The sequence below is a fragment of the Natrix helvetica genome (genome assembly GCF_964273705.1).
Source record: "Natrix helvetica genome assembly, chromosome: 1".
NCBI lineage: Eukaryota > Metazoa > Chordata > Lepidosauria > Squamata > Natricidae > Natrix > Natrix helvetica.
The window spans coordinates 376,565,509-376,590,173 of NC_138548.1; the positions used below are offsets into that span (position 1 = coordinate 376,565,509).

At 45.6% G+C, this 24,665-nt stretch overlaps 1 protein-coding gene across 2 annotated transcripts; it reads right to left on the reverse strand.

Moving 5' to 3' along the window:
- Window positions 1–565: 565 nt before the first annotated feature.
- Window positions 566–11,639, reverse strand: LOC309383755 (uncharacterized protein). 2 transcript variants are annotated; one of them, XM_081936596.1, is made up of 5 exons: window positions 9,941–11,639; window positions 9,018–9,123; window positions 7,581–7,660; window positions 6,695–6,821; window positions 566–3,778 (listed from the first exon to the last, which is right to left on the reverse strand). In XM_081936596.1, exons 1-5 carry the CDS (start codon window positions 10,232–10,234, stop codon window positions 1,593–1,595), a joined length of 2,793 nt encoding a protein of 930 aa, XP_081792722.1. In that variant the 5' UTR covers window positions 10,235–11,639; the 3' UTR covers window positions 566–1,592. The 2 variants fall into 2 exon arrangements, with proteins under 2 accessions (XP_081792722.1, XP_081792721.1); XM_081936595.1 differs by having other exon boundaries at window positions 7,581–7,663.
- Between the last annotated feature and the right edge of the window lie 13,026 nt (window positions 11,640–24,665).

Genomic DNA, 24,665 nt, shown 5'->3' on the forward strand with positions numbered 1-24,665 from the left:
AACAAATGGCTGCCTAATTTCTTCTTAAAAACCTCCAGTGATGGAACCCCAGTGGTGAAATTCAATTTTTTTACTACCGGTTCTGTGGGCGTGGCTTGGCAGCGTGGCTTAATGGGCCAGGTGGGGAAGGGGTACTGCAAAATCTCCATTCCCACCCCACTCTGGGGCCAGCCAGAGGTGGCATTTGCCGGTTCTCCGAACTACTCAAAATTTCCGCTACCGGTTCTCTGAATTACTCAAAATTTCCGCTGCCAGTTCTCTGAACTATTCAAAATTTCCGCTACCAGTTCTCCAGAACCTGTCAGAACCTGCTGGATTTCACCTCAGTGGAACTCCCATAACTTCTGAAGGCTACCTGTTCCATGGACAACAAATCCTATCGTTAAATAATCTCTTTTCAAGTATCTGAAGAGGGCCATCATATCTACCCGACTTCTGAAGAATAAACACACCAAGTTCCTTTTGCTTTCTTTCTTAAGGGAACCAACCATATGTCCAGTTCTCCTGGTGAACTTTATTCTCCACCTCTGAATGTGATGTTATGTATCCACATTATATGAGGATTATTGCACTGATGAGGTTACCTTGTTTGGATAATGAAACATCTGCAAGAAAACAACCAAGTTCAGAGAACACCAGAGGACCTCTCGTATTTGGACTAGTTGGACTAGAAGACCTCCAAGGTCCTTTCCAACTCTGTTATTCTGTTCTGTTATATCCACTGTTTAAAATGCATTTCCAACAACTGGACAATATACTTAAAACAGGGCTGAAATAATGCACAACAGTAGAGCTAGTATGCCATTCACAGTTTATAAACCATTCTAGCAATAGTCTACAGTTAGAATTTCCTGTTTTACAGTCACATCAAATGATTTACTAATATATCGATTATGAAGGATGCCTATCTTGAAGGTTGATGAACAGGATAGATACAAGATCATTTTCAACCTAGCTTACCAAGTCTGTTATCCAGGCGATGCTGAATGAGCTTGCAAATCATAACATTGTGTGGCTCATTGTCAAAGGCCTAAAACAAAGATATTGTATCATCATTCCATAATCTGCTAAAACATTATAGCACCGAGCTCTCTGTTCTTTGATTTCTTTCCCTTTGACACTATGAAAGATCTCATCTTCTGCTCTCCTCTCCTCCTTTGGCCTTCAGTCTTTCCTAACGTCACTTTTCCACTCTTCTCTGTTCTCATTTGAAAGTCCTCTCTTCTCATTTAGCGGCCAACGTATTTGAGCTCCGGCTTCAGTAGCTGTCCTTCCAAAGAACAGTCAAGGTTGATTTCCTTCAAGATTGACCCATTTGATCTCCTTGCAGTCCAAGTGTCTTCTCCGACACCCCAATTCGAAAGCGTCAATTCTTCGGCGCTCAGTCTTCCTTATGGTCCAGCTCTCACAGCCATACCTTACTGCAGGGAAAACTACAGCTTTGAGCTTAATTTGAAAGAGACTTGATCTTTTTTATGCAGTACCACCACATGCAGTTTTAAAACAGCAATTGGAGAGTTGAGCCTTTTCTATATTCCTGGTAAGAATTTAGTGGTTCCTGAACATTATCCTTTATCCTCTCACCCCACTTATCAGCATGCACTGGCCAGCCTCTCTTTGAGGTGAGTTCTTTCATGTCTGCGAAGGTGTGTGTTTGAACTGAAGCACTTGCCACATTCCAAGCACTTGTACGGCTTCTCCCCGGTGTGAATTCTCTGATGGGTCACGAGTGAGCTGCTCACGCTGAAACTTTTCCCGCAAACAGAGCAAGCGTAAGGCCTCTCCCCTGTGTGGGTTCTCTGGTGGGTACTGAGGTGCGCGTTCCAATTGAAACACTTCCCGCACTCCAGGCATTTGTATGATTTCTCCCCCGTGTGATTTTTTTCATGGGTGCTGAGGTTGATCTTCGTAATGAAGCACTTCCCGCACTCCGCGCACTTGTACGGCTTCTCTCCCCGGTGAATCCTCTTGTGTATGATTAGGTGAGAGCTGCGAAGGAAGCCCTTCCCACACTCCGTGCATTTGTAGCGTCTCTCATCGGTATGAATCCTCTGGTGAGAGGCGAGGTTGCTGCTGACGTTGAAACTCTTCCCACACTTCGGGCATTTGAACGGCCTCTCCCTGGTGTGGGTTCGCTCGTGGCGACAGAGGTGCGCGTTGGAAGTGAAGCACTTTCCGCATTCTGCGCATTTGTAGGGCCTCTCCCCCGTATGGGTCCGTTGGTGCCTGCGCAAGTGTGTGTTTGAACTGAAACACTTCGTGCATTCCAGACACTTATAGGGCTTCTCTCCTATGTGCGTGATCTGATGGGTAATCAGAGAAGAACTCTGCGTGAAGCTTTTCCCACATTCCAGACATTGATATGGCTTCTTCCCGCTGTGCGATCTCTGATGTCGGCTTAGTTCGGCCCGCTCACTATAGCACTTTCCACAGTCCGAGCACTGATGCGGCTTTTCTCCTGTGTGTGTCCTTTCATGCCTCTGTAAGTGCGTGCTCGAACTGAAGCACTTTTCACACGCTGAGCATTTGTACGGTTTGTCCCCGGTGTGCGTGATCTGATGGGTAGTAAGAGAAGAACTCTGTGTGAAGCTTTGGCCACATTCCAAACATTTATATGGCCTTTCTCCGGTATGAGTTTTTTTATGCCGGTTCAGCTGGGCGACTTGGATAAAAGACTTGCCACACTCCTGGCATGGAAACGGCCTCTCTCCTGTGTGGTTTCGCTTGTGCAGGCTCAGTTTGGTCCTCGTGATGAAGCCCTTCCCGCATTCCAGACACTTATGGGGCTTCTCTCCCGTGTGGATTTTTTTATGCTTGATCAGGTCCGAGCTGCGAGCGAAGCCTATCCCGCACTCGGAGCACTTATGAGGCTTCTCACCGGTGTGAATTTTTTTGTGCTTCAGGAGATCTGAACGGCAAGTGAAACATTTTTCGCATGCGGGACATTCATGTGGCTTCTCCCCCATGTGAATTTGTCGGTGTTTGACAACATCAGAACTGCGAGTAAAACATTTGCCGCACTCTGCGCATCGGTAGGGTTTCTCGCCGGTGTGAATTCTCTGGTGGGAGGCGAGGTTACTGCTCATGCGGAAACTCTTTCCGCATTTTGAACATTTGTAGGGTTTATTGCCTGTATGGGTTCTTTGATGGACCTTGAGGTGTCTTTCTGAACTGAAACACTTTTCGCATTCCAAACATTTGGAGGGTTTCTCCCCACTATGCGTCCTGCGATGGGAAGCGAGATTGCTGCTCTCGCTGAAGCTCTTTCCGCACTCCAAACACGTGTACGGTTTCTCCCCTGTGTGCGTTCTCTGATGCACGTTTAGGTGGGTATTCGACGAGAAGCTCTTTCCGCACTCCAAACACTTGTACGGTTTCTCCTGCATATGAATCGTTTGGTGAGTAATCAGGGCTGAACTCTCCACAAACCTTTTCCCGCATTCCAAGCATTTAAAGGGCTTTTCCCCCGTGTGGGTCCTCTGGTGCCTCTCTAAATTTGTCTTCCAAACGAAGCTTTTCCCACAATCCGGGCATTTGTACGGTTTTTCCCCCGCGTGGGTGTTTTGATGCCTGCTCAGTTGTGCGCTTTGGGTGAAACACTTTCCGCACTCCAGGCATTTATGCAGGCGGTCGGCCGTGTGGGTTGTTTCGTGCGTGGTAAGATTCGTCTTCATCGCAAAGGCCTTTCCACACTCCGAGCATCTGTACGGCTTCCCTTCTAGGCGAAATCCTTGGTTTGTACCTGGTTTGCTTTTATCCCTGATTCTCCATTCGTCACCTTAAGAGATGAAGACCAAAAATGGGTAATTGGGTCTAAATTTGTAAACTCCCCCGCCCCAAATCACTATTTTATGCAAGAAACTGCAGTAATAAGAGGAACTAAAAACACTTCTGCACAAATAGCAATTGTCCTCCATCCCACTGAAGTTAATTAGCCAAAAAAAGGACTCCTGGCTCATTATTAAAGTAGAATATACTTTATGAAGCACAAAGTGATTACAATTGTAGAACGGCAAAATCTGTTGGCTTGGTGCGAAAAAGATGTAATTGTTCCTCTTTTTCTCTGGCTGCTCTGTTATCAGTCAATGTCCAATTAGAAGTTCTCAGGTTGTTTAGGAGATGGGCCCTGTGTTTACACCTTCTCCATCTCTGCATTTTTTTGACCTTGTGTTGGATTGGGCCAGCAGAGCTTCACTCCTAATCCCCTCTGTCCTTAACCCTCCCTGTTCCAATCTTTCCTCTCCCCTGTTGCAAATGTCAGGCTGGCAAGATGCCATGTGAAGCACTAGAACCTAGACTTATATACCGCTTCACAGTACTTTACAGCGCTCTCTAGGCAGCTTACAGAGCCTCTTGCCCCCAACAATCTGGGTCCTCATTTTACCGACCGCAGAAGGATGGCGGACTGAGTCAACCTTGAGCCAGCCAGGATCAAACTGCTGGCAGTTGGCAGAATAAGCCTGCAATACTACATTCTAACCACTATGCCATCGTGGCTTTTGACATTTGGCTCAAATGCATACAATTGCTCCATTTTTAACTGCAAGGTAATGTTGATTGTAAGCAGCATCTGCAAAATCCACCCTTCCTCCACTGTATTGGCCAGAGGGAGATGGGACACCTGAACTAGACTAGAACAATAGGATATGCTCATAGAGGTAGTCCTGTCACTTAGGCTCACTGCAGCATCCCTGCAGTCACAGGATCAAAATTCAAGTATTTGGCAACAAACATGTACTTTATGACAGTTGCTGTATGCCAGGGTCATGTGTCCTTCCCAGCCAGCTTCCAACAAGCAATGTTAGAAGCCAGCTACTGTCAGGCCTGTAGTTATGTTTCTTTTAGGATCTTTTGCCTGCCACACTTTCTTATAATTTCCTATGCTGTTTTAGTAGTGTAGTAGTTGAGAGGGGGGAATAGAAAGGAGTAGGATTGTGGAATGTATTGTTGTCATTCTTTTATAGAAGCTCAAGGTCATCTTTTGTCTCCGCACCTCGACCCCTGACCGGAAGCAGAGGGGTGTAGATGCCAGCGTGGAAGATGATGATTGGAACATGTGATGGATTTGGGGGTGTGGGGATAGATCATGAACTTTCAACTGGGTGGAATTCCAGGAAGAACATTAGAGTTGGAATTCCATAGACGTGCTAACTTGCCTGTATGAGTAAATTGGAACTTTAAGGATTATTCTGCCTTGGTCTCTGATTGATTTCATACGTGGTATTTAGAACGTTGACAGCTACACTTAACAACTGTGGTAAAAAGCTCATAAAATCAGGTGGAAATTACTCAATGACCCCTTCACTTAGCGATGGGAATTCTGGGCTGATTTGGGACCATAACTCACGGATTACCTATATAAACGCCTTAGGAGTGCAGATAGAATAAGAGAATTGGAAGCAACATTAGAAGGCATCTATTCCAACCGCTTGGTCAATATAGAACCTTTCCGGATTTTGTGGGAGGGGCAGATGTATGTGTGGCCCACGTGAGTGGAGTCCCAAGCACCTGTGACGCTCGTGCGAGTGAGGTAATGAGCCCCTGAAATGCTTCAGCCAGCCACTCATGCGGCCCGGTTGCGAATAGGCCACTGCCCACAGGTTGGGGACCTGATATAGAACATCCCCGAGCTATCACTTTTTCCAAACTGACCTGGATGTGTGATATTATTTCTAAAAACATTTTGGTATACGCAATGAAAAAGAGCCATGGTGGCACAGTGGTTAGGAAGTGGAATTGCAGGCTAACTCTGCTCACTGACAGGAGTATGATTGTGACCGGCTCAAGGTTGCCTCAGCCTTCCATCCTTCCAAGGGTGGTGAAATCAGGACCCAGATTGTTGGGGGCAAGAGGCTGACTCTGTAAACTGCTTAGAGAGGGATGTAAAGCACTGGGAAGCAGTCTATAAGTCTATTGCTAAAAGGTAAGGGTGAAAACAGTGGAAGGCTACCTGCTGTGACCCGCCAGCAGAGCTGGCAGCGAATTCGGACAGTGAGGAGGTTGGGGAGGAACATGGGCCAGTCCTGGAGTCTGGGGAAGGCTCTGACGAGTGCTCTGCATCAGAGGCAGAGATGGGGCCAGTCTGACAGTTATCAGCTGCCTTCAGAGTCAGACATTAGTGAGGCAGACGAACAACTGGAGCCTGTTCCCAGTGTGCGCATATGCAGTTGCCAGATGAAGGGAACAGCTAAGGAACAAGGGTTGACTTGGGAGGATGGTGAATGGCCCCTCCCATAGGGAATAAAAGAGGAGCAAAAGGGGAGGGGAATGCAGGAATGAACTAACTGCAGGAGACAATTGGTTCATTCCTTCATTCTTGCTAAGTATTGCAGTGTCTGAAAGATATCGGCCTGGCTACTCTCCAAGCCTGATAAAGGTCGGTAATTGTGAACTCTCTTGAAAGACTGTGGGGCCGGGACTTTGCTGGAGAGGAATTCACTGTAAATTAAATAAAAGAGATTTATAGGGACAAGGACTTGGCTTCGTGCTGCTGGGGAAGCTTAGGTCAGGACACTACCTAAGGATGATATTGGGGTTGGGGAATGCATCTTCGGCTACTCTTTCTGCCTCAGAAACACTGAAAAACTTCAACAGATGCAACGAAATGGACGTGAGGACTTGAAAATCTGCGAATGTATTTTAAAAATCCTACAACAGTTGTGGGCATTGATTCCTAGGAAAGAAAGAGGCTTACCAAGAGATGCCAAAATCCTTTTGATCTCCTCTATGATTTCTCTGTGCAAAGCTTTCTGGGCAGGATCCAGCAGTGCCCATTCTTCCTCGGTGAAATGCACAGTCACATCCTCCAAGGTGAACAGCCTCTAAAAAAAGGAGAAAAACCTTCCTTGCTCACAGATCACTTAGAACAGGGATCCCCAACCCCTCAGTCCATAGACCGGCACCAGTCCGTAGCATGTCAGAAACTGGGCATGTGGAAAAATCTCTCTCCATGGAACTATCCCTTGGTGTCCAAAAGGTTAGAGGCCACTGACTTAGAGGTTTCTCTGCATACGAAGCATGGTGGGTCTTACCCAGAGTGACCAATTTTATTTATTTATTGCATTTATATTACCATCAGAGGTTTGGTAGCACTAAGTTTTGGCAAAAGCAAAGAGAAAGAGGATTAGGGGGCTGGCGGCTAAAATGTATGACGAACGGTTGCAGGAACTGGGTATGTCTAGCTTAAGAGAAAGAAGGACTAGGGGAGACATGATAGCAGTGTTCCAGTATCTCAGGGGTTGCCACAAAGAAGAGGGAGTCAAACTATTCTCCAAAGCACCTGAGGGTAGAACAAGAAGCAATGGGTGGAAACTAATCAAGGAGAGAATCAACCTAGAACTAAGGAGAAACAGTGAGAACAATTAATCAGTGGAACAGCTTGCCTCCAGAAGTTGTGAATGCCCCAACACTGGAAGTTTTTAAGAAGTGATTGCATTTGTCTAAAATGGTACTATAGGTGTTCACAGCTATGTGTGCACAAATGGGGCAATGCATGTGCAAATTCACGCACACCGGCCAGACACTCATGCAGCCTGGTAGCAATTAGGCCATGGCCCACAGGTTTGGGACCCTTGCCTTACCTGATCCCAATGCACAGCAGCCATTTCCCCTCCATCTTCAATCTCAGGCGGCTGAAGCTGTTTTTCCCAAATGACTCCATCTTCTGTGGGAGAAAGTGGGTGTCAAGATCATTCACTTCAGACAATGCCCGTTTCCTAGCGTGCTGGAGCAACAGGCCATTTATTTCCTCATTTATATCAAAAAAATTTTTTTTAAAGAAATAACTGCAGGTAGCCCTTAACAATTCGTTTAGTGACCGTTTGAAGTTAGTGCGGCACTGACAAAAGTGAGCGATGACTTTTTCTCACTTATGACGGCTGAAGCATCCCCACGGTCATGGGATCGCAATTTGGATACTGGGCAAAGGGTTCATATTTATGACGCTTGAAGTGTCGTAGCATAATTCACCTAACAAATATCTTGCTTAGTAAACAAAAAATTGGGCTCAACTGTGGCCATAAGTCGAAGACTATCTGTATCTGCCTCCTAAGCTCCTCTTTCCCCATTGAGCAGGGGTGGGTTCCTCCCAGTTCTAACCTCTTCTATAGAAGAGGTTCCACAAATCTACAGGGCCGTTTAGAACCGGTTCCAGCTCCCCTGCCCGTCTGCACATCATCCAGATGAAGAGCGAGTGGAGGAATTCTGGGAGTTGAAGTCCACAAGTCTTAAAGCTGCCAAGTTTGAACACCCCTGTTTTTTTTTAAAGGGTCAGGGGTGCAAGGTTCTTGTAACTTGACAGCTTTAAGACTTGTGAACTTCAATGCCAGAGTTCCTGAGCCAACATGACTGGAGGAGGAATTCTGGGACTTGAAGTCCATAAGTCTTAAAGCTGTCAAGTTTGAACACACCTGGGGTGTTTTTCTAAAGGGATAGGGGTGCAAGGGTCTTGTAACTTGACAGCTTTAAGACTTGCATGCTTCAATGCCAGAGTTCCTGAGCCAACATGACTAGAGGAGGAATTCTGGGAGTTGAAGTCCACAAGTCTTAAAGCTGCCAAGTTTGAACAGCCCTGGGGTTTTTTTTCTAAAGGATTAGGGGTGGAAGCTAACTTGACAGGTTTAAGACTAGCGTGCTTCAAATGCCAGAGTTCCTGAGCCAACATTTTGGTTGCTAAGCAAGAGCGTTGTTAAGTGAGTTTCACCACATTTTACAAGTTGGCCATGCCCACCCAGTCACATGACTGCCAAGCCACTCCCACCTGGTCACATGGCCGGCAAGGTACTCGCACCTGGTCACATGGCCAGCAAGTCACTCCCACAAAGCAGGCCACACCTACAGAAGAGGTTCTAAAAAATTTTTAAACTCACCAGTGCCATTGAGCCATGAGTGACAGGGCTGAGTCTCATGTATAAAATGTTGGAGGTGTTAAGCATCCCGGTTTATGTTAATAACACGGGAGCCTGGAGTCTTTCCCGCTTCATTAAAACCCTATTTAAACATGCCTTGTAGTTCCTTACTTAATGAAACAGTGGGTCCTTTTACTTCCTGCAAGAACTTCAGCCTATCATCCTTTGAATCTTTGTGTGCTCCACAAAACTCTGGGTCAGTAACTCCGTCCTTTTCCTTAAAAAGAAAGAAAGTTGTGAATAAAAAATTAGCAAATTAATGATACAGAGTCGCTTCTTGTGAGATTGGCAGCCATTTAAATTTAATAGATAGACAGATAGAGATATGTTATAGAGATGAGAGGCAGATGGATAGGATAGATGGATGATAGGTACCAGTAGATAGGTAAGATAGATAGATAATAGATGATAAATGGATAGATAGACAGATAGATAGATGATAGATGATAAATGGATAGAGATAGATACAGAGATTGATAGGTGATAGACAGACAGATAGATATAGACAGATGATAAGTAGATATAGATAGACAGATAGATGATATAGAGATAGATGATAGAGACAGATAAATAGATAGATATAGATAGATGATATAGAGATTGATAGATGATAGATAGATAGATATAGACAGATGATAAGTAGATAGAAGATTGATACATGATAAATGATAAATGGATAGATAGATAGATAGATAGATAGATAGATAGATAGATGATATAGAGATTGATAGACAGACAGACAGACAGACAGACAGACGATAAGTAGATAGATAAGATAAGGGGTCATGTGATCCCTTTATCTGACCCCTTGACAAGGAAAGTCCAAGGGGAGACAGGATTCACTTAACAACGGTTACTGATTTAACAACTGCAGTGGTTCAATTAACAAACGTGACAAGAAAAGTTGTAAAATGGGGTAAAACTCAGTTAGCAACATAAGTTTTGGGCTCAATTGTGGTTGTTAAGTCGAGGACTACCTGTACGGGATGCCTAGATTGAAATGTTTCCCTGATCTCCCGGCCACGTTCACTCACCCAACTCTGCAGCTGTGATGGAAAGCCTACTAGGGATGGCTCCGGGATCTCCACGCCTTGGATCGACTTCTTGGTGCATTGCTCCAGGTTCTGTTCCTGAAGATCCAGAGTACAGATCTGGTTGCAGAAACGTTGAAGGAAGCGCTCTTGGAAGCGTTGCTGTAGCTCTGTGCTGAGCCTACCTGGGCATTTCTGAACTCCACTTCCTGAGAATTCCCTGCTGCTTCCAACCTGAATGGTGTTGAGATGTCCTACTTGACAGTTTGCTAAGTTCTGTTGCTCCATGATGGACATTTCTTCAAGGAAGCTTCGGAGAAAATCACCAGGGATTAATTCCCACTCTGGGCAAACTACCGTATTTTTCAGACTATATACCTTTTTCCCTCAAAAAAGAGAGTGAAAATCTGGGTGCGTCTTATACACGGAATATAGCATTTTTGGCCTCCAGAAACCCTGCCCACTTTGCAAAAATGGCTGTGCATAGCCTTTAGGAGGCTTTCAGAGTGCTTCTGGGAGCTGGGCAAGGCAAAAATGAGCAAAAAATGGGCCGTTTTTGCTCTTTTTTGCCTCCCACAACCCCCAGGAGCATTCTATAAGCCTTCTAAAGGCTATGCATGCTCTTTTTTTGACAAAACAATGGGCCATATTTGCTCACCCCCCCCAAAGCTCCCAGGAGCACTCTACAAGCCTCCTAAAGGCTACGCATGCCCTTTCCCCCCCCAAATTCCCATCTTATACTCCCGTACTTCTTATACTCCGAAAAATACTGTAACGATAAAAGTTCCCCTCGCTCTCCACTTTGGCCCCTTTTGTTACTTGGAGGGCATACAGATAGTCCTCGACTTACAACAATTCATTCAGTGACCATTCACGGCATTGGAAAAAGAGACTCGTAGCCAATTTTCACAGCAACCTTTGTAGCATCTCCATGATCATGTGATCAAAATTCAGAATGTTGGGAACTGGTTTCTACTTATGACCGTTGCTGTATCCCAGGTCCCCTTCTGAGACTTTCTGATAACCGAAGTCAACGGGGAAGCCATTCATTTAACAGCTGGGTTACTCACTTATCAACTATTCACTAAAGAATAGTAGCAAGAAAGGGTTGTAAAAAGGGGGCAAAGCTCGCTTAACAAATATCTCACGTAATAATAGAAATTTTGGGCTCGATGGTGGTCATAAGCTGAGGACTACCTGTATGTAATGGACTCAAACCGTGGTTGCAGGGGTGCATCCATGGTGATCTGGAGAAGGCCTTGCATGATTTCACTCAGCATCCTTTTTATGTGCAAAAGCTAACATGTATTTTATCCTTGAGAAGCAAAACAGTCCAGTCCTGCAGAGCTCCATCAGCACTTGGAGAAGTAGGAGGAAAAGCTGGGGAACCCTGAGTGCCCCAATCAATCAATCAATCAATCAATCAATCAATCAATCAATCAACCAACCAACCCAACAACCAACCAACCAACCCATCAGCCAGTCAACCGGCCTGGCCTGTTAATTTTAACTCATTTTTTAAATGTATTGTCCTATAACTTCGGTTTGGTTTTTTTGGATATGTATTTAATTTCTTTTTAACTTTCAGGATGTGTGTTTTTTAATGTTGTACGCTGCCCTGAGTTCTTTGGGAGAAGGGCGGCATATAAATCCAATAAAAAAACAAACAAAAGAAAACCCCAACCCATTAATCAATCAGTCAACCAACCCTCCAACCAACCCATCAATCAACCCACCCACCCACCAATCAACCCATCAGCCAGTCAGCCCATCAACCAATCAACCCATCAGCCAGTCAACCCATCAACCCATCAACCAACCCATCAATCAACCCACCCACCCACCAACCAATCAACCCATCAGCCAGTCAGCCCATCAACCAATCAACCCATCAGCCAGTCAACCCATCAACCAACCAACCAACCCATCAATCAATCAATCAATCAATCAATCAATCAATCAATCAATCAATCAATCAATCAATCAACCCTCCAACCAGCCCATCAACCCATCAGCAAACCAACCAACCCATCAGCCAGTCAACCAACCAATCAACCCATCAACCAACCAACCCATCAACCAACCAACCCATCAATCAATCAATCAATCAATCAGTCAACCAACCCTCCAACCAAGTCATTAATCAATCAACCCATCAACCAACCAATCAACCAACCAATCAATCAAACAAACAATCCTCCAACCAACCCATCAATCAATCAACCCACCCACCCACCAAACTATCAACCAACCAACCAACCTACCACCAACCAACCTACCACCAACCAACCAACCAACCAACCAACCAACCAACCAACCAACCAACCAACCAACCAACCAACCAACCAACCAACCAACCAACCAACCAACCAACCACCCAAAACAGAGCTGGAAGGGACCTTGGAGGTTTCTAGTCCAATCCCCGGAGGCGGTGGCTGGAGTAGCTCCGAAGGCGGAGAATCATCCCAGGGTGCCTCCCTGTGCTTCTCCCGGGGATCCCCGAATCGATCTCCGCCCAGATCGGACGCCCGCCGGGTCTCCGCAGAAGCACTAAGGCGGCGACAGCAGCCGGAACGGCCGTCCCGATCCGAAAGACGCCCTGATTGCGGGAGGACCTTCTTTCCTTCCGTTCTAGGAATTCCTTCTCCATACTTTTAACTCTTTCCAGGTCTGCAGCGGCGTGGGGAGGGGGGAGTCCCCTCGGCGGAATTCTGAGCCCGAGGGAAGTTCCTCCGGGCGCCTCCACTCCCGCCGCTGCTCTTGGGACGCCAGAAGTAGGAGAGCGCGAGGGAATCCTCCGGGAGGAATCGCACTTGCAAAAGAAAGAAAGCGGGATCCGCTTAACGACCGAGGGAGGGCTCGGAGTTATGGCGAAGAAGGCAGAGGCTGCCGGTCACCCCATTGCATGATGATGATGATGAGGAGGATGAGGAGGAGGATGAGGAGGAGGAGGAGGAAGAGGAGGAGGAGGTGAAAGAGCCAACAATACTTTTTTGACCCTACATATCTGTGATGCTCCTCCATGGCTGGGAGCTTCCTTTTTTGGGGAGAGGGGAGGGGGGATAGCCACTGCAAGAGGGAGAAGCGATGCCTGGGATGGGGGTGGGAGTAGAAATGGGGGAGAGAGATTCTTACAACTGGGTCACAACAAATGGCTAGTCTGAAGAGAAGGACTAGGAGTGACATGATAGCAGTGTTCCAATATCTCAGGGGTTGCCACAAAGAAGAGTGAGTCAAGCTATTCTCCAAAGCACCTGAGGGCAGGACAAGAAGCAATGGATGGAAATTAAACAAGGAGAGAAGCAACTTAGAACTAGGGAGAAATTTACTGCCAGAACAATTAACCAGTGGAACAACGTGCCTCCAGAAGTTGGGAATGCTCCAATACTGGAAGTTTTAAAGAAGAGATTGGACAACCATTGATCTGAAACGTTGCAGTGCCTGCCTGAGCAGGAGGTTGGACAAGAAGACCTCTAACGTCCCATCCAACGGTTTATTCTATTCTGTCCTATCCCTATCCCTATTCTATTCCATTCTAGAGAATAATAATAATAATAATAATAATAATGTTGAATTTATTAGCCGCTCCCTTTCCAAGCAGGACTCGGGGCGGCGTACACTAGAAACATATAAAACATAACACATGTGTACAAACACATAAACATACATATATACAAAGACATACGCGAGAAGGATTAGGGTGACATGATAGCAGTGTTCCAATGTTTGAGGGGCCGTCACAGAGAAGAGGGGGACAGCCTATTTTCCAAAGCACCCAAAGGCCAGACAAGGAACAATGGATGGAAACTAATTAAGGAGGGAAGCAACTTAGAACTAAGGAGAAATTACCTGACAATTAGAACCATTAATCAATGGAACAAGTTGCCTCCAGAAGTTGCAGGTGCCTAATCACTTGGAAACTTTCAAGAAGAGATTGGACAGCTATTTGTCTGAAATGGCATAGGGCAAGGGTGTGAAACTCACTGCCCATGGGCTGGATGTATCACTTGCTGGCCATGCACACACACACCACCTCCGTTTGAGCGAAGGAGAAAAAAACATCCCGATATGTCATGTGACCTGTGTTTGACACCCCTGGTATAGGGTCTCCAGCTTAAGCAGGTGGTTGCACTAGAAGACGTCCAAGGTCCCTTCCAACACAGTTATTCTGTAATTCTGTAACTCACTTGTGTTGCTGATGCTTAACGTAGAAATTGCGGGACAGATTTCAATGAACAAGAACTCCAAGCGAGATTCCAGGACAGCAATAAACTTTTAAGGTTATTTATTGCCTCATGGTGTGTGTGTGTGTGTGTGTGTGTGTGTGTCTCCTTCCTCCCATCCCAGCACCCTTGTGTGGAGAATGATCTCCAGAATTGGACTCACAAGGAAATCAGTTCAAGGGGTAAATCTTACAGACCCCCCCCCCCCACTCCACAGCCCTTTTGAAAGATTAACAAGGAAGGAAATTAAAGTTTGTATTTACAGTCCTTGGGGAGGCAGAGAGTACAAGGAAGTCAATAGACACGCCCCCGGAGGGAATTCACATTGAGAGGCTTTGAATAGTGCTTGGGGCTGTGAACTGCATGCCAACTGTTAATTTATTAAAGTCAAGGCAGGGATCTTACGGATTTCAGGGAGCAGCAGCAGGCCGGTGCCAGAGGCCACTAATTAACTAATTATGGTTTTCAGAGTGGATACAGTAACAATTATTAGGGAAGAACCAGATTTACAGGGAAAAATGTTTCTGAGGAAGAGATCTACTTTACTAGGAGGAAAAAAGAGGGGGTGGGAAAAAAAAGGAGCAGGAACCCTGGTCAGCACTATTCTTAGATAAAATATCGTTACTTTTGGCTTAACTCAAGCATTGTCTGCAGAGATAGCAAACTTTCACCTATTCCCAATATTTTTCCTTTCCGTGATGAGAGGACAAATGTGAGTTGATTATATACTGAAATGACTGTCTGTCTATTATCTCTCTCCCTCTCTCTCCCTCCCTCCCTCCCTCCCTCCCTCTCATCTACCTATCATCTCTGCCTGCCTGCCTGCCTATCATCTATCATCTGTCATCTCCCTCTATCATCTCCCTCTATCATCTCTATCATCTCTCTCCCTCCCTCTCTCTATCTATCCATCTCTCTTATCATCTCTCTCTCCTATCTCTCTCTGTTTCTCCATCTCTCCATCTCTCTATTCTCTCTATTATCTCTCTATCATCTCTCTCTCTATCCTATCTCACTCTCTCTCTATCATATCTATCTATCTATCTATCTATCTATCTATCATCTATCTATCTATCTATCTATCTATCTATCTATCTATCTATCTATCTATCTATCTATCTATCTATCTATCTATCATCTATCATCTATCTATCATCTATCTATCTATCTATCTATCTATCATCTATCTATCTATCTATCTATCTATCTATCTATCTATCTATCTATCTATCTATCTATCTATCTATCTATCATCTATTTGTCTATTATCTATCTATCTTTCATCTATCTATCCTTATCTATATCTATTCATCCTTTTCTATCTTTGTTAGATTGGGTAATGGATAGGCACACACAGGCTTAACGGTAACAACAGCTCTTTACTAAGTATAACAAGTGAGAACAATCCAGCGAAGGTTGAGTCTGACAGCAGCCCTTTTATAGGGAGCTGTCAGACCCTTCGGCCAATAGGATTAAACCTCTGTTCCCACCGGAACAGAGGACCTTGGTGGAAACAACTGTAGTTAGAACAATTATCTAACAATCTACCCGTATCTTTCTATCATCTTGCCATCCACCCTTCTATAGAAGAGAATATTTGTAGTTCAGGATTGAACTGTGGAGTCCCTTGTGCGCTCTCTCTCTCTCTCCTTCCCTTCCTCCCCCTCCCTCCCTCCCTTGATATGACATGGAGAAAATCTATGTGGGCTGCTAAGAATCCACAACAACTTGATGGCATCTAACCAACCAATCAATCAAAGCATTTGAAATAGGTGACTTGCTTAAAGATCTTTTCCTTCTCACTTTTGTTTGCTTGGTTTCAAGTATAGAAACTTACTCTCCATTCTCCAAAGCACCTGAGGGCAGGATAAGAAGCAATAGGTGGAAGCTCGTTAAAGAGAGATCCAATCTGGAAGTAAGGAGAAATTTCCGGGGCAGTGAGAACACTTGATCAATGGAACAGATTGGTTTCTGAAGTTCTGAGTGCTCCATCACTGGAGGTCTTAAAAAAAAGATAGAACAGCCATTTGTCCCTCATGCAATAAGGTCTCCTGTTCTGGGCAGGGGTTGGACTAGAAGACCTCGGAGGTCCCTTACAGCCATATGCTCCTCTGATTCTAGATATATTTTTGCTCAGAATATTCAAATCCTTCAGGAAACAGCCGCCAGGTGGCGCCTTGTGCACCTAGCGGCTTCCAGCCTCAAAAAAGAACATCATTGGATCAGTTATGGCAACTCTTTAGCTCCTTGCCCAGAATCTTGCCAGTCTAGGAAATAGCACAACCTCTTTCTTTAACCCTTACATAGACAGTAGAAGAGTCTAGAGATAAATTGCTTCTCATAAAGAGCAAAAGTATGGCTGCTATAGCCAATAACAATAACAATAGAGGTGGCACGCTGCAATGCTGCTTATCCAGAAGGGGTGTTAGAGTGCTGGGCATATATGTATGCAGATCCTCCTAAAGCAGGAGACAGTGGCATCACGTTATTCTCCCCTCGCTTGCAAGAAAGATCTCATGCCTGCAATCCTGGGAAAACTAGGGCTGATTTGGGAAAGCTTGTCCCCTTCCTGTCTTGCGGGATTCTGGAGAGAGGAGTAAGTTTGAGCTGCAAGAGAGACATTTCCCCGCTGGAAATCCTGCCAGAGGTGAGCACGAAAGCCTTAGGAGGGGGAATCTGGGTGATTTTGGAGGGTTGAAAAATGCTTCTGTAGCATCCTACCCTAAGGTGATGGAATTTAGATCCCGTTTGCCTCCAGCCCCCTAATCAAAGATGATCAGGAGACTAGAAGCTAAAACATATAAAGAACAGTTGCTGGAATTGGGTAGGTCTAGTCTGGAGAAAAGAAGGATTAAGGGTAACATGATAGCAGCATTCCAGTATTTGAGGGACTGCCACAAAGAAGAGGGGGTCAGCCTATTTTCCAAAGCACCTGAAGGTACTTTACTTTACTTTATTTCAAGCTTTTATACCGCCCCCTCTCCCAAAAGGGACTCGGGGCGGTGTACAGTCAGGTTAAAAACATAAATACATAGGAATAATACAAACAGTTAAATACTAGTTACTTAAAAGAGGAGGCTGTAAAAAAACTGTACCTAAAGTAAAGTAATTGAAAACAGTGTTAAAAAATAACCCCTAAAAATACCCAATTAAAAATATCTGCCAGGAGGTAAGAAGGACTATAAATGGGCCAGGCCGGCTAAACGGAACAGGTGAGTCTTCAGTTTTTGTCAGAAGGAGCGGAAGTCGGTGGTGGTTCTGATATCGGGGGGGAGGTCGTTCCAGAGGGTTGGGCCCATCACAGAGAAGGCTCTACTCCTAGGTGCCGCCCGTTGGCATTGCTTAGTGGACGGCACCAGGAGGAGTCCCTCCCTGTGAGAGCGAATTGGTCGCAGGGATGTGTGCGGTAGGATGCGATCCCGCAAGTAACTAGGTCCTGTGCCATGGAGCGCTTTAAAGATGGTAATTAACACCTTGTAAGGTAAGGCAAGTAACGATGGAAACTAATCAAGGAGAGAAGCAACCTAGAACTAAGGAGAAATTTCCCGACAGTGAAAACAATTAACCAGTGGAACAACTTGCTTCCAGAAGTTGTGAACGCTCTAACAGGGGACATTTTTAAGAAGAGATTGGACAACTATTCGTCTGAAAAGGTGTAGTTGTTCCCGCCTGAGCAGGGGGTTCAGTGGTAGGTTGCAGGCAGTACACCCTGGTACGGGCATACCGGAGCCAGCCCAGAGCTCTGGATACCGTTCTGGTATGGTGCTTTGGAGGGCCCACCCGGCCACCCAGGCGCTTTACCTGTCTTTTAAAGCTTCTGCGCTGCCGCACGTCCATGAGGATTTGAAACCCACCACTGTGGGGGTTGGACTAGAAGATCTCCAAGGTCCCTTCCAATTCTGTTATTCTGTATTCTGGCAACCTATCCGGCCAAACTGTGCAGCTATGTTTGGGAAACCTGGATAGAAGTCTGTCTTGGCAGAAGGAGGTAAATAAAATTTCCTTTTATTAGAGACGGAATGTGATGGTAATACTTCCGATTTTTCTCCAGATCTGGTTCTTTCAGACAAAGCTGCTTTGGAGGTCCGAGAGCTCTCTTAGAAATGGTTTCAACTATGCAATAACTCAGAGAGGAGATGGATGCAAAAGACCAAGGAGGCACGGGAGCAAGAAAATGCCTTCTTACAGCTCAGGTTGAGACCCACACGGAAGGAGGTGAAAGAACTGGGCAGGAGGGTCTGGAAGAAGACCCATCCGCTTCAACTGAATTGCATCAGGTTTTCAGGGGATTCCGCTACCAGGAGGCCAAGGGCCCCCGAGACGCTTGCAGCCAACTCCACCAGCTTTGCCAGCAATGGCTGAAGCCAGAACAGAACACGAAAGCTAGGATGCTGGATTTGGTGGTCCTGGAGCAGTTCCTGGCCGTCCTGCCCCCAGAGATGGAGAAATGGATCAGGGAATGTGGAGCAGAGACCTGTTCCCAGGCGGTGGCCTTGGCAGAAGGCTTCCTTCTGAGCCAGGTGGAAGACAAACCCAAGCAGGTGAGAATATTTAAATCCAGCAATGGAGAATATTTGTAGCTTAGGGTTGAAATGAGGGGTCCTTGGTGCTGTTGTGGCCCGCCAGAGGCCAGCAAGGAGGTTGGGGAGGAACATGGGCCAGTCCTGGGGGCTGAGGAAAGCTCAGACGAGGTCTCTGCGTTGGAGGCAGAGAGGGAGTTAGACAGCAGCGAGGCAGAAGAACAGCTGGAGTCTGTTCCCAGTGTGCGCATGTGCAGAACTCCAGAAGACAAGAACAAGAAAGCAGGATCGACTTGGGAGTAAAGCCACACCTTGGAGGTGATTGGCCCCTCCCATAGGAAACAAAAGAGGAGCGGATGGGGAGTGGGCTTTTGCAGGAAACAATTCGTTTATTTGGTTGGTTTAAGAGTGGAAAGTTCTGTGTGTGACTTTAAGAGACTCTGTGCCAAGTTTTGCCTTGCCCTGCGTTTGGAAACTATTTATCTGGCAGCTCTCCAAACGAGATAAGGTGCGTGTGGATAAACATTCCTCTGAAAGACTGTTTACTGAGCCTTGCTGACTGTGAATGAAAGTGAATGTGACTGTGAATTCACAGTTGTGTAAATAAAAGGGGTTTTGCAGGGACCAAGACTTTGCTTCTTGCTTTCTAAGGAAGCCTGGGTCAGAACAGGTGCTCTATTCAAAGTTGCAATAACACTGAAAAAAGTGGCTTAGGACCCCTTTTCACACTTACGACTGTTGCACCCTCCCCATAATTGTGTGATCAAAATTCAGATGCTTGGTACTTATGACAGTTGCAGTCTGCCGGGGTCAAGTTGATCCCCTTTTGTGACCTTCAGTCAAGCAAAGTCAATGGGGAAGCTAGGTTCACTTAACAGCCGTGTTACTAATTGAACAACTGCAGGGATTCACTTAATAACTGTGATAAGTAAGGTCATAAAATGGAGCAAAACTTAGATAACAACTGTCTGGCTTAGCAATGGAAATTTTGCGCTTAGTTGCAGGGGTGGGCTTCAAAAATTTTAGCGAGGGGTTCTCTGCCAGGTGGCTGGGTGGGCGTGGCCATGGTGGGCGTGGCCTAGTCAGCCACCTACACCACGGTGGGGGTGGGGTGTTTTTGCCCTCCCCGGGCTCCGGTGGCTTTCCTCAAGTCTCTGGGAGGGTGAAAACAGCCTCCCCAGGCTCCAGAGGCTCTCTGAACCTTTGGTAGGCCCATTTTTCATTCTCCCTGAGCCTCCGCGCGTGCCCTGCACTTACCTACATCCAAAACAGGCCGTGTGGGGACTCCTGGGAGGGGTGGGGTGGGTGGGGCCAGTCAGGAGTGGGATTTGGGGGTATTCCGAACTGCACAGAATCTTAGCGAGAGGTTCTCCCAAACCCCTGCAAAGCCCTAGCAGCCCACCCCTGCTTTGTGGTTGTGAGAATTGCCTATATGGATTCCTTAACTGTTTCTATGTCAGAACTTAACTGTTTTTTTTTTTTTTAGTTCCTCATACGACCAGACCTTACTAACTTTTCCCAGAAGAGACGGGAATTGAAAACTTATTCTATCCCCATTCAACAGAATAATGGAGTTGGAAGGGACCTTGGAGGTCTTCTAGTCCAACCCCCTCTGCTTAGGCAGAAAACCCCGTACTTATTTCTGACAAGTGGCATCCCAGGCTCTTCTTAAACAGCTTTTTTTTTTTTTAAAGCCACTTAAAAATGATGGAGCACCGACACTTTCTGGAGGCAATTCGTTCCACTGATTAATTGTTCTGTCAGGAAATGTGATTAATTTCCGTCCATTGCTTCTGTCCTGCCTTCAGGTGCTTTGGAGAATAGATCGACCCCTTCTTCTTTCTGTCAGCCCCTCAAATACTGGAATACTGCTATCATGTCACCCCTGATCCTTTTTCTCTCTAGACTAGCCAGACCCATTTCCTGGAACCGTTCTTCGTGTGGGCTCTAATCCTCTTTGTTGCACTCTGCACTCTTTCTGGATTATGGGATTTTCTAGATTACAGGATGGACTTTTGTAGTAGAAGACAAGAATGTGTTTGTTCCTATGCGCTATATCCTAATTCAGTGATGGCTAACCTTTTCTGGACTAAGGGCCCAAAGCATGTGCACCCCCCCTCAACCCACAAAATGCAACGCACATGCAGTCCCCCGCACGCCCCGTTCGTGCGCGGCAGAGAACCAATGACCAATTGGCTAGTGGGAGGTGCGCGTGCACATGCCTAGCGCCATCACGGTCCTAATTTGTTCCTATGTGCTATATGCTAATCCTTCTTGTTGATATTTCCATGCAGGAAGCACTTGTTGAGGTAGATGGAGAACATCCAAAGTCAAGGAGGGTTTCCTGGGAGGCTCGACTCCCAGATATCTTATTAGGTAAGACATGATTTCCTTTTGCCCAGACAAATCTCAGCTCTCATCTTCAGGAAATGCTTTTGCAGTACGAATCTGACTCTGGATGAGTTGCTGTATCTTCCCAACAATATTTTTGAATGTCTCCTTGTACCTCCTTTGCCTCCCCCACAGGAGAAAATACGTCATCGTTTGTACCTCTTGAAACATCTTCTTTTGACGGTGGAGCAGAGACAGCAGCTGTGCCCCCAGTTGAGGTAGGGAATTATCAAGAAACGATATGTGCCGAGATGATTTGGGGGGGGGGGTAGGGTTTATAAAAACAGGGTATAATAATCTGTCAGAGTTTGTTGCAGAAAAATAAAATCCAGAAAGCACACACGGGTAACTGATTCCGCAGGATTCATTAATTTCTCTTTATATACATAGCAACACATGGAGTAATATATACAATACTGAGAGTGGATTCTCCAACGTGGTAGTAGTTACAGGCAAAACACAGGCAGAGGAGGGATTGGCTTCAGTTCAGAGTTCAGAGCGTAATACAGCCAAGCCATGCCCAGACTTCTTACTTAAGTTTCTGTTTCCAAATATGCCTCATTGGCTGACCTTGTTACCATGCCTCTGCCAGTTCATGAATATACTGACATAATCCCATTTCAGGAATTGTTCTTAAGTATGACTCAGTGGGACCTCCTCAGTTTGATCATGGACATTATGGAATAGAGGTAACCAAGATAGGTCTCTCTTTATATCTTGATAGATATCGCATTCGTGTCAGAAGCACCGAGGCACGTCTGGGTTGAAAGTATTAGCCAGTGACATCACCATTGCCTGAGGGATGCCCAGTTGGGGGCTCCTTTCAGGTCCCTGGCTGGAGCTGGAGCAGAGGACAGGAGCTCAATCCTGTCCCTAGGCAGCACTTGGGTTTCAAACACAGGCTTGCCAATCTCTGGATCCAGCCTTCATGAGCATCACTCAACAACCTACTCATGAGGAAGAACCCCTTTTTATTTAGAACGGCTGGAATACATTCACTTAGAAAGCTCCAGGTCATACATCCTTAGGTGATTCACAAGCCATCTCTGGGTTCCTCGCAGGGAGCCTCAATTAGCACTTCAATCCCAACACAATTGCTGACCAACCTTGGTAGTGGCAAGGAAATCCTGGCAAGGAATCCGCCGGAGGGAACTCTTTTGGAGCATGAACGGTTGTCTCTGACAACCATGCCTCCCATACCACTCCTCCTTATATCCCAGACAGGGAGGGGCTTGTTATTGTCGTCTTCTTTTCCTGGATAGCTGGCCCTCGGTTGCTGCACTTCTCTGCACATATAGGACAGACCCCAGATGTCCCTCCCCCTCATTCAGCTCAGGCCCTGAAAACAGCTGTCTCTCCACCTGAGTGTGAGTAAATGGGCCCTACTCTGCATCTGGCTCTGCGACCTCCTGCTCCACAGAGCCTTCCACAGGCCCTGATGGTAACCCAGGCACCCCCTCCATCTCCTCTGTCTCATCTGATTCGATCACAACAGCTCCAACCCAGCGTCCTAACCATGCAAGCCCCTGTACTCCTTTATACCCTGATGAAAAATGGGGTTCAGGAGAGCTCACCCTCATGTTGGCCCCAGAACGCCAACATACATTTTAAGAGAAATAAAGCCTCTTTCAGGTCAAGCTGCTAACTTCATGAATCTGTCTTTGCCATTTTCTTTGCTACTGTATAAAGCAGTATTTCTCAATCTTGGCAACTTTAAGATGTGTGGACTTCAACTATGGAAGCTGCCTTACACATAAGACTGCATCAGTTTCTTCTATGTTTATTGGGAATAAACAGTTGCTGATTTAGGAAAAGAATAAACCCATAGCCTTTTGGGAACATTTCTTTTTCTGCAAATTGTACAGACAGAAATTTGAACAAAGAAAAGTTGTATACATCTTGTATGACTCGCATTATTATTATTGGTTCCATATTCTATTAGTATGTGTGTGTGTGTGGGGGGGCACAATGGCTCAGTGGTTATAGATGTTGAGCTTGTCAGATGAAAAGCTGACAGCCCGGGTTCAAGGCGACATGTGATGGATGAGCTCCTGTTACTTGCTTGAGCTCCTACCCACCTAGCAGTTCGAAAGCATGCAATTGCGAATAGATCAATAGGTACCACTTCGGTGGGAAGGTAACAGCGTTCTGTGTGGCTTGGCAGAGTCATGCTGACCACATGACCATGGAAAATGTCTTTGGACAATGCTGGCTCCCTCTGCTAAGAAACAGAGATTGACACTGCCCTCTAGAGTTGAACATGACTGGACAGGGGAAATCTTTATCATATTAGCACATTGTTTAGCCCACCTCATCTCCTTTTGTCATGATTTCTAGCTAATTCCATCACACCCTCTAAATGTGGTTTGGAGTCCGTCTGCTAATGTATGTTGATTTCAGGGTCCCGCCCTGAGTCCCATGTCCTTGAAGGAGGTGGCCATCGATTTCACCGAGGAGGAGTGGGCGCTGCTGGATTCCGCCCAAAAAGCCTTGCACCGCGAAGTTATGATGGAGAATTCCAGAAATGTGAACACTCTGGGTAAGGACCCTTCTTAGCTATGGATTCAAATACCCGGTTTCCCCCAAAAATAAGACCTCCCTGGATAATAAGCCCAATTGGGCTTTTGAGCGCATGTGCTAAAATAAGACCTCCCGCCAAAATAAGTCCTCCCTGAAAATAACAGCCATGAGGTGACCACGCTCACTGCCTCCTGCGCCTCAAAAAAAAAAAAAAAAAAGGTCTCCCCGAAAATAAGGCCAAATGCTTATTTCGGGGGTCAAAAGAAAATAAGACCCTGTCTTATTTTCAGGGAAACACGGTAGCTGCCAGTTGTCTATGGAGATTCTCAATCTGGATGATGGTCACGGTTGTCCCAAAGGTGCTTTTCAAAAGGCAACTGAACTTTCTTGGTATTTTTCCATGAAAACATTTCGCTTCTTATCCAAGAAGCTTCTTCAGTTCTGAAGAAGCTTCTGGGATGAGAAGCGAAGTGTTTTCAAGAGAAACAAAAACAGCAAGAAAACCCAATTGCCTTTTGAAAAACACAGTTGGGATAACCGGCAGAAGCTTTTCGTGCCAAAGCTTCCAATTCAATAAATAAATTCAATAAATCCAATTCAATAAATAAAATTCAGCTGGTGAGGCAATCTGCACTATGATTGGTTGCTATGGATGTGGAGGGGGAGTTTCCCTCCCCCCACCCTTTTCTTCTGTTTGCTCTGCGATTTACCTCACGATGCTCCTGTTTGCTCGACTATCTTGTTTGCTGTAAAATATGGATGTACAATATATTTATTTACATAAAACTACAAATTCGTGTCAGCGTCTCTCACTTCACTTGGATAGCTGCTGCACAATTCCCTGACAATATCCTTCTGTTCCATGAAGTGTTATAAATATGTCCTTTAAATAAATAATTTCCTTTTTTTAAGAAATAATGATTTTTCTTTTGATCACACCTCTGAGATTTGATCATTTTTAAAAAAAGGAATTATATCCCAGCTTGAGTCTGGATTTTATTAAAATCCATCTGGTTTAGTTATGTTTAACTCTTCATTTTGTATACTTTACTGCAGGGGTGTCCAAACTTGGGA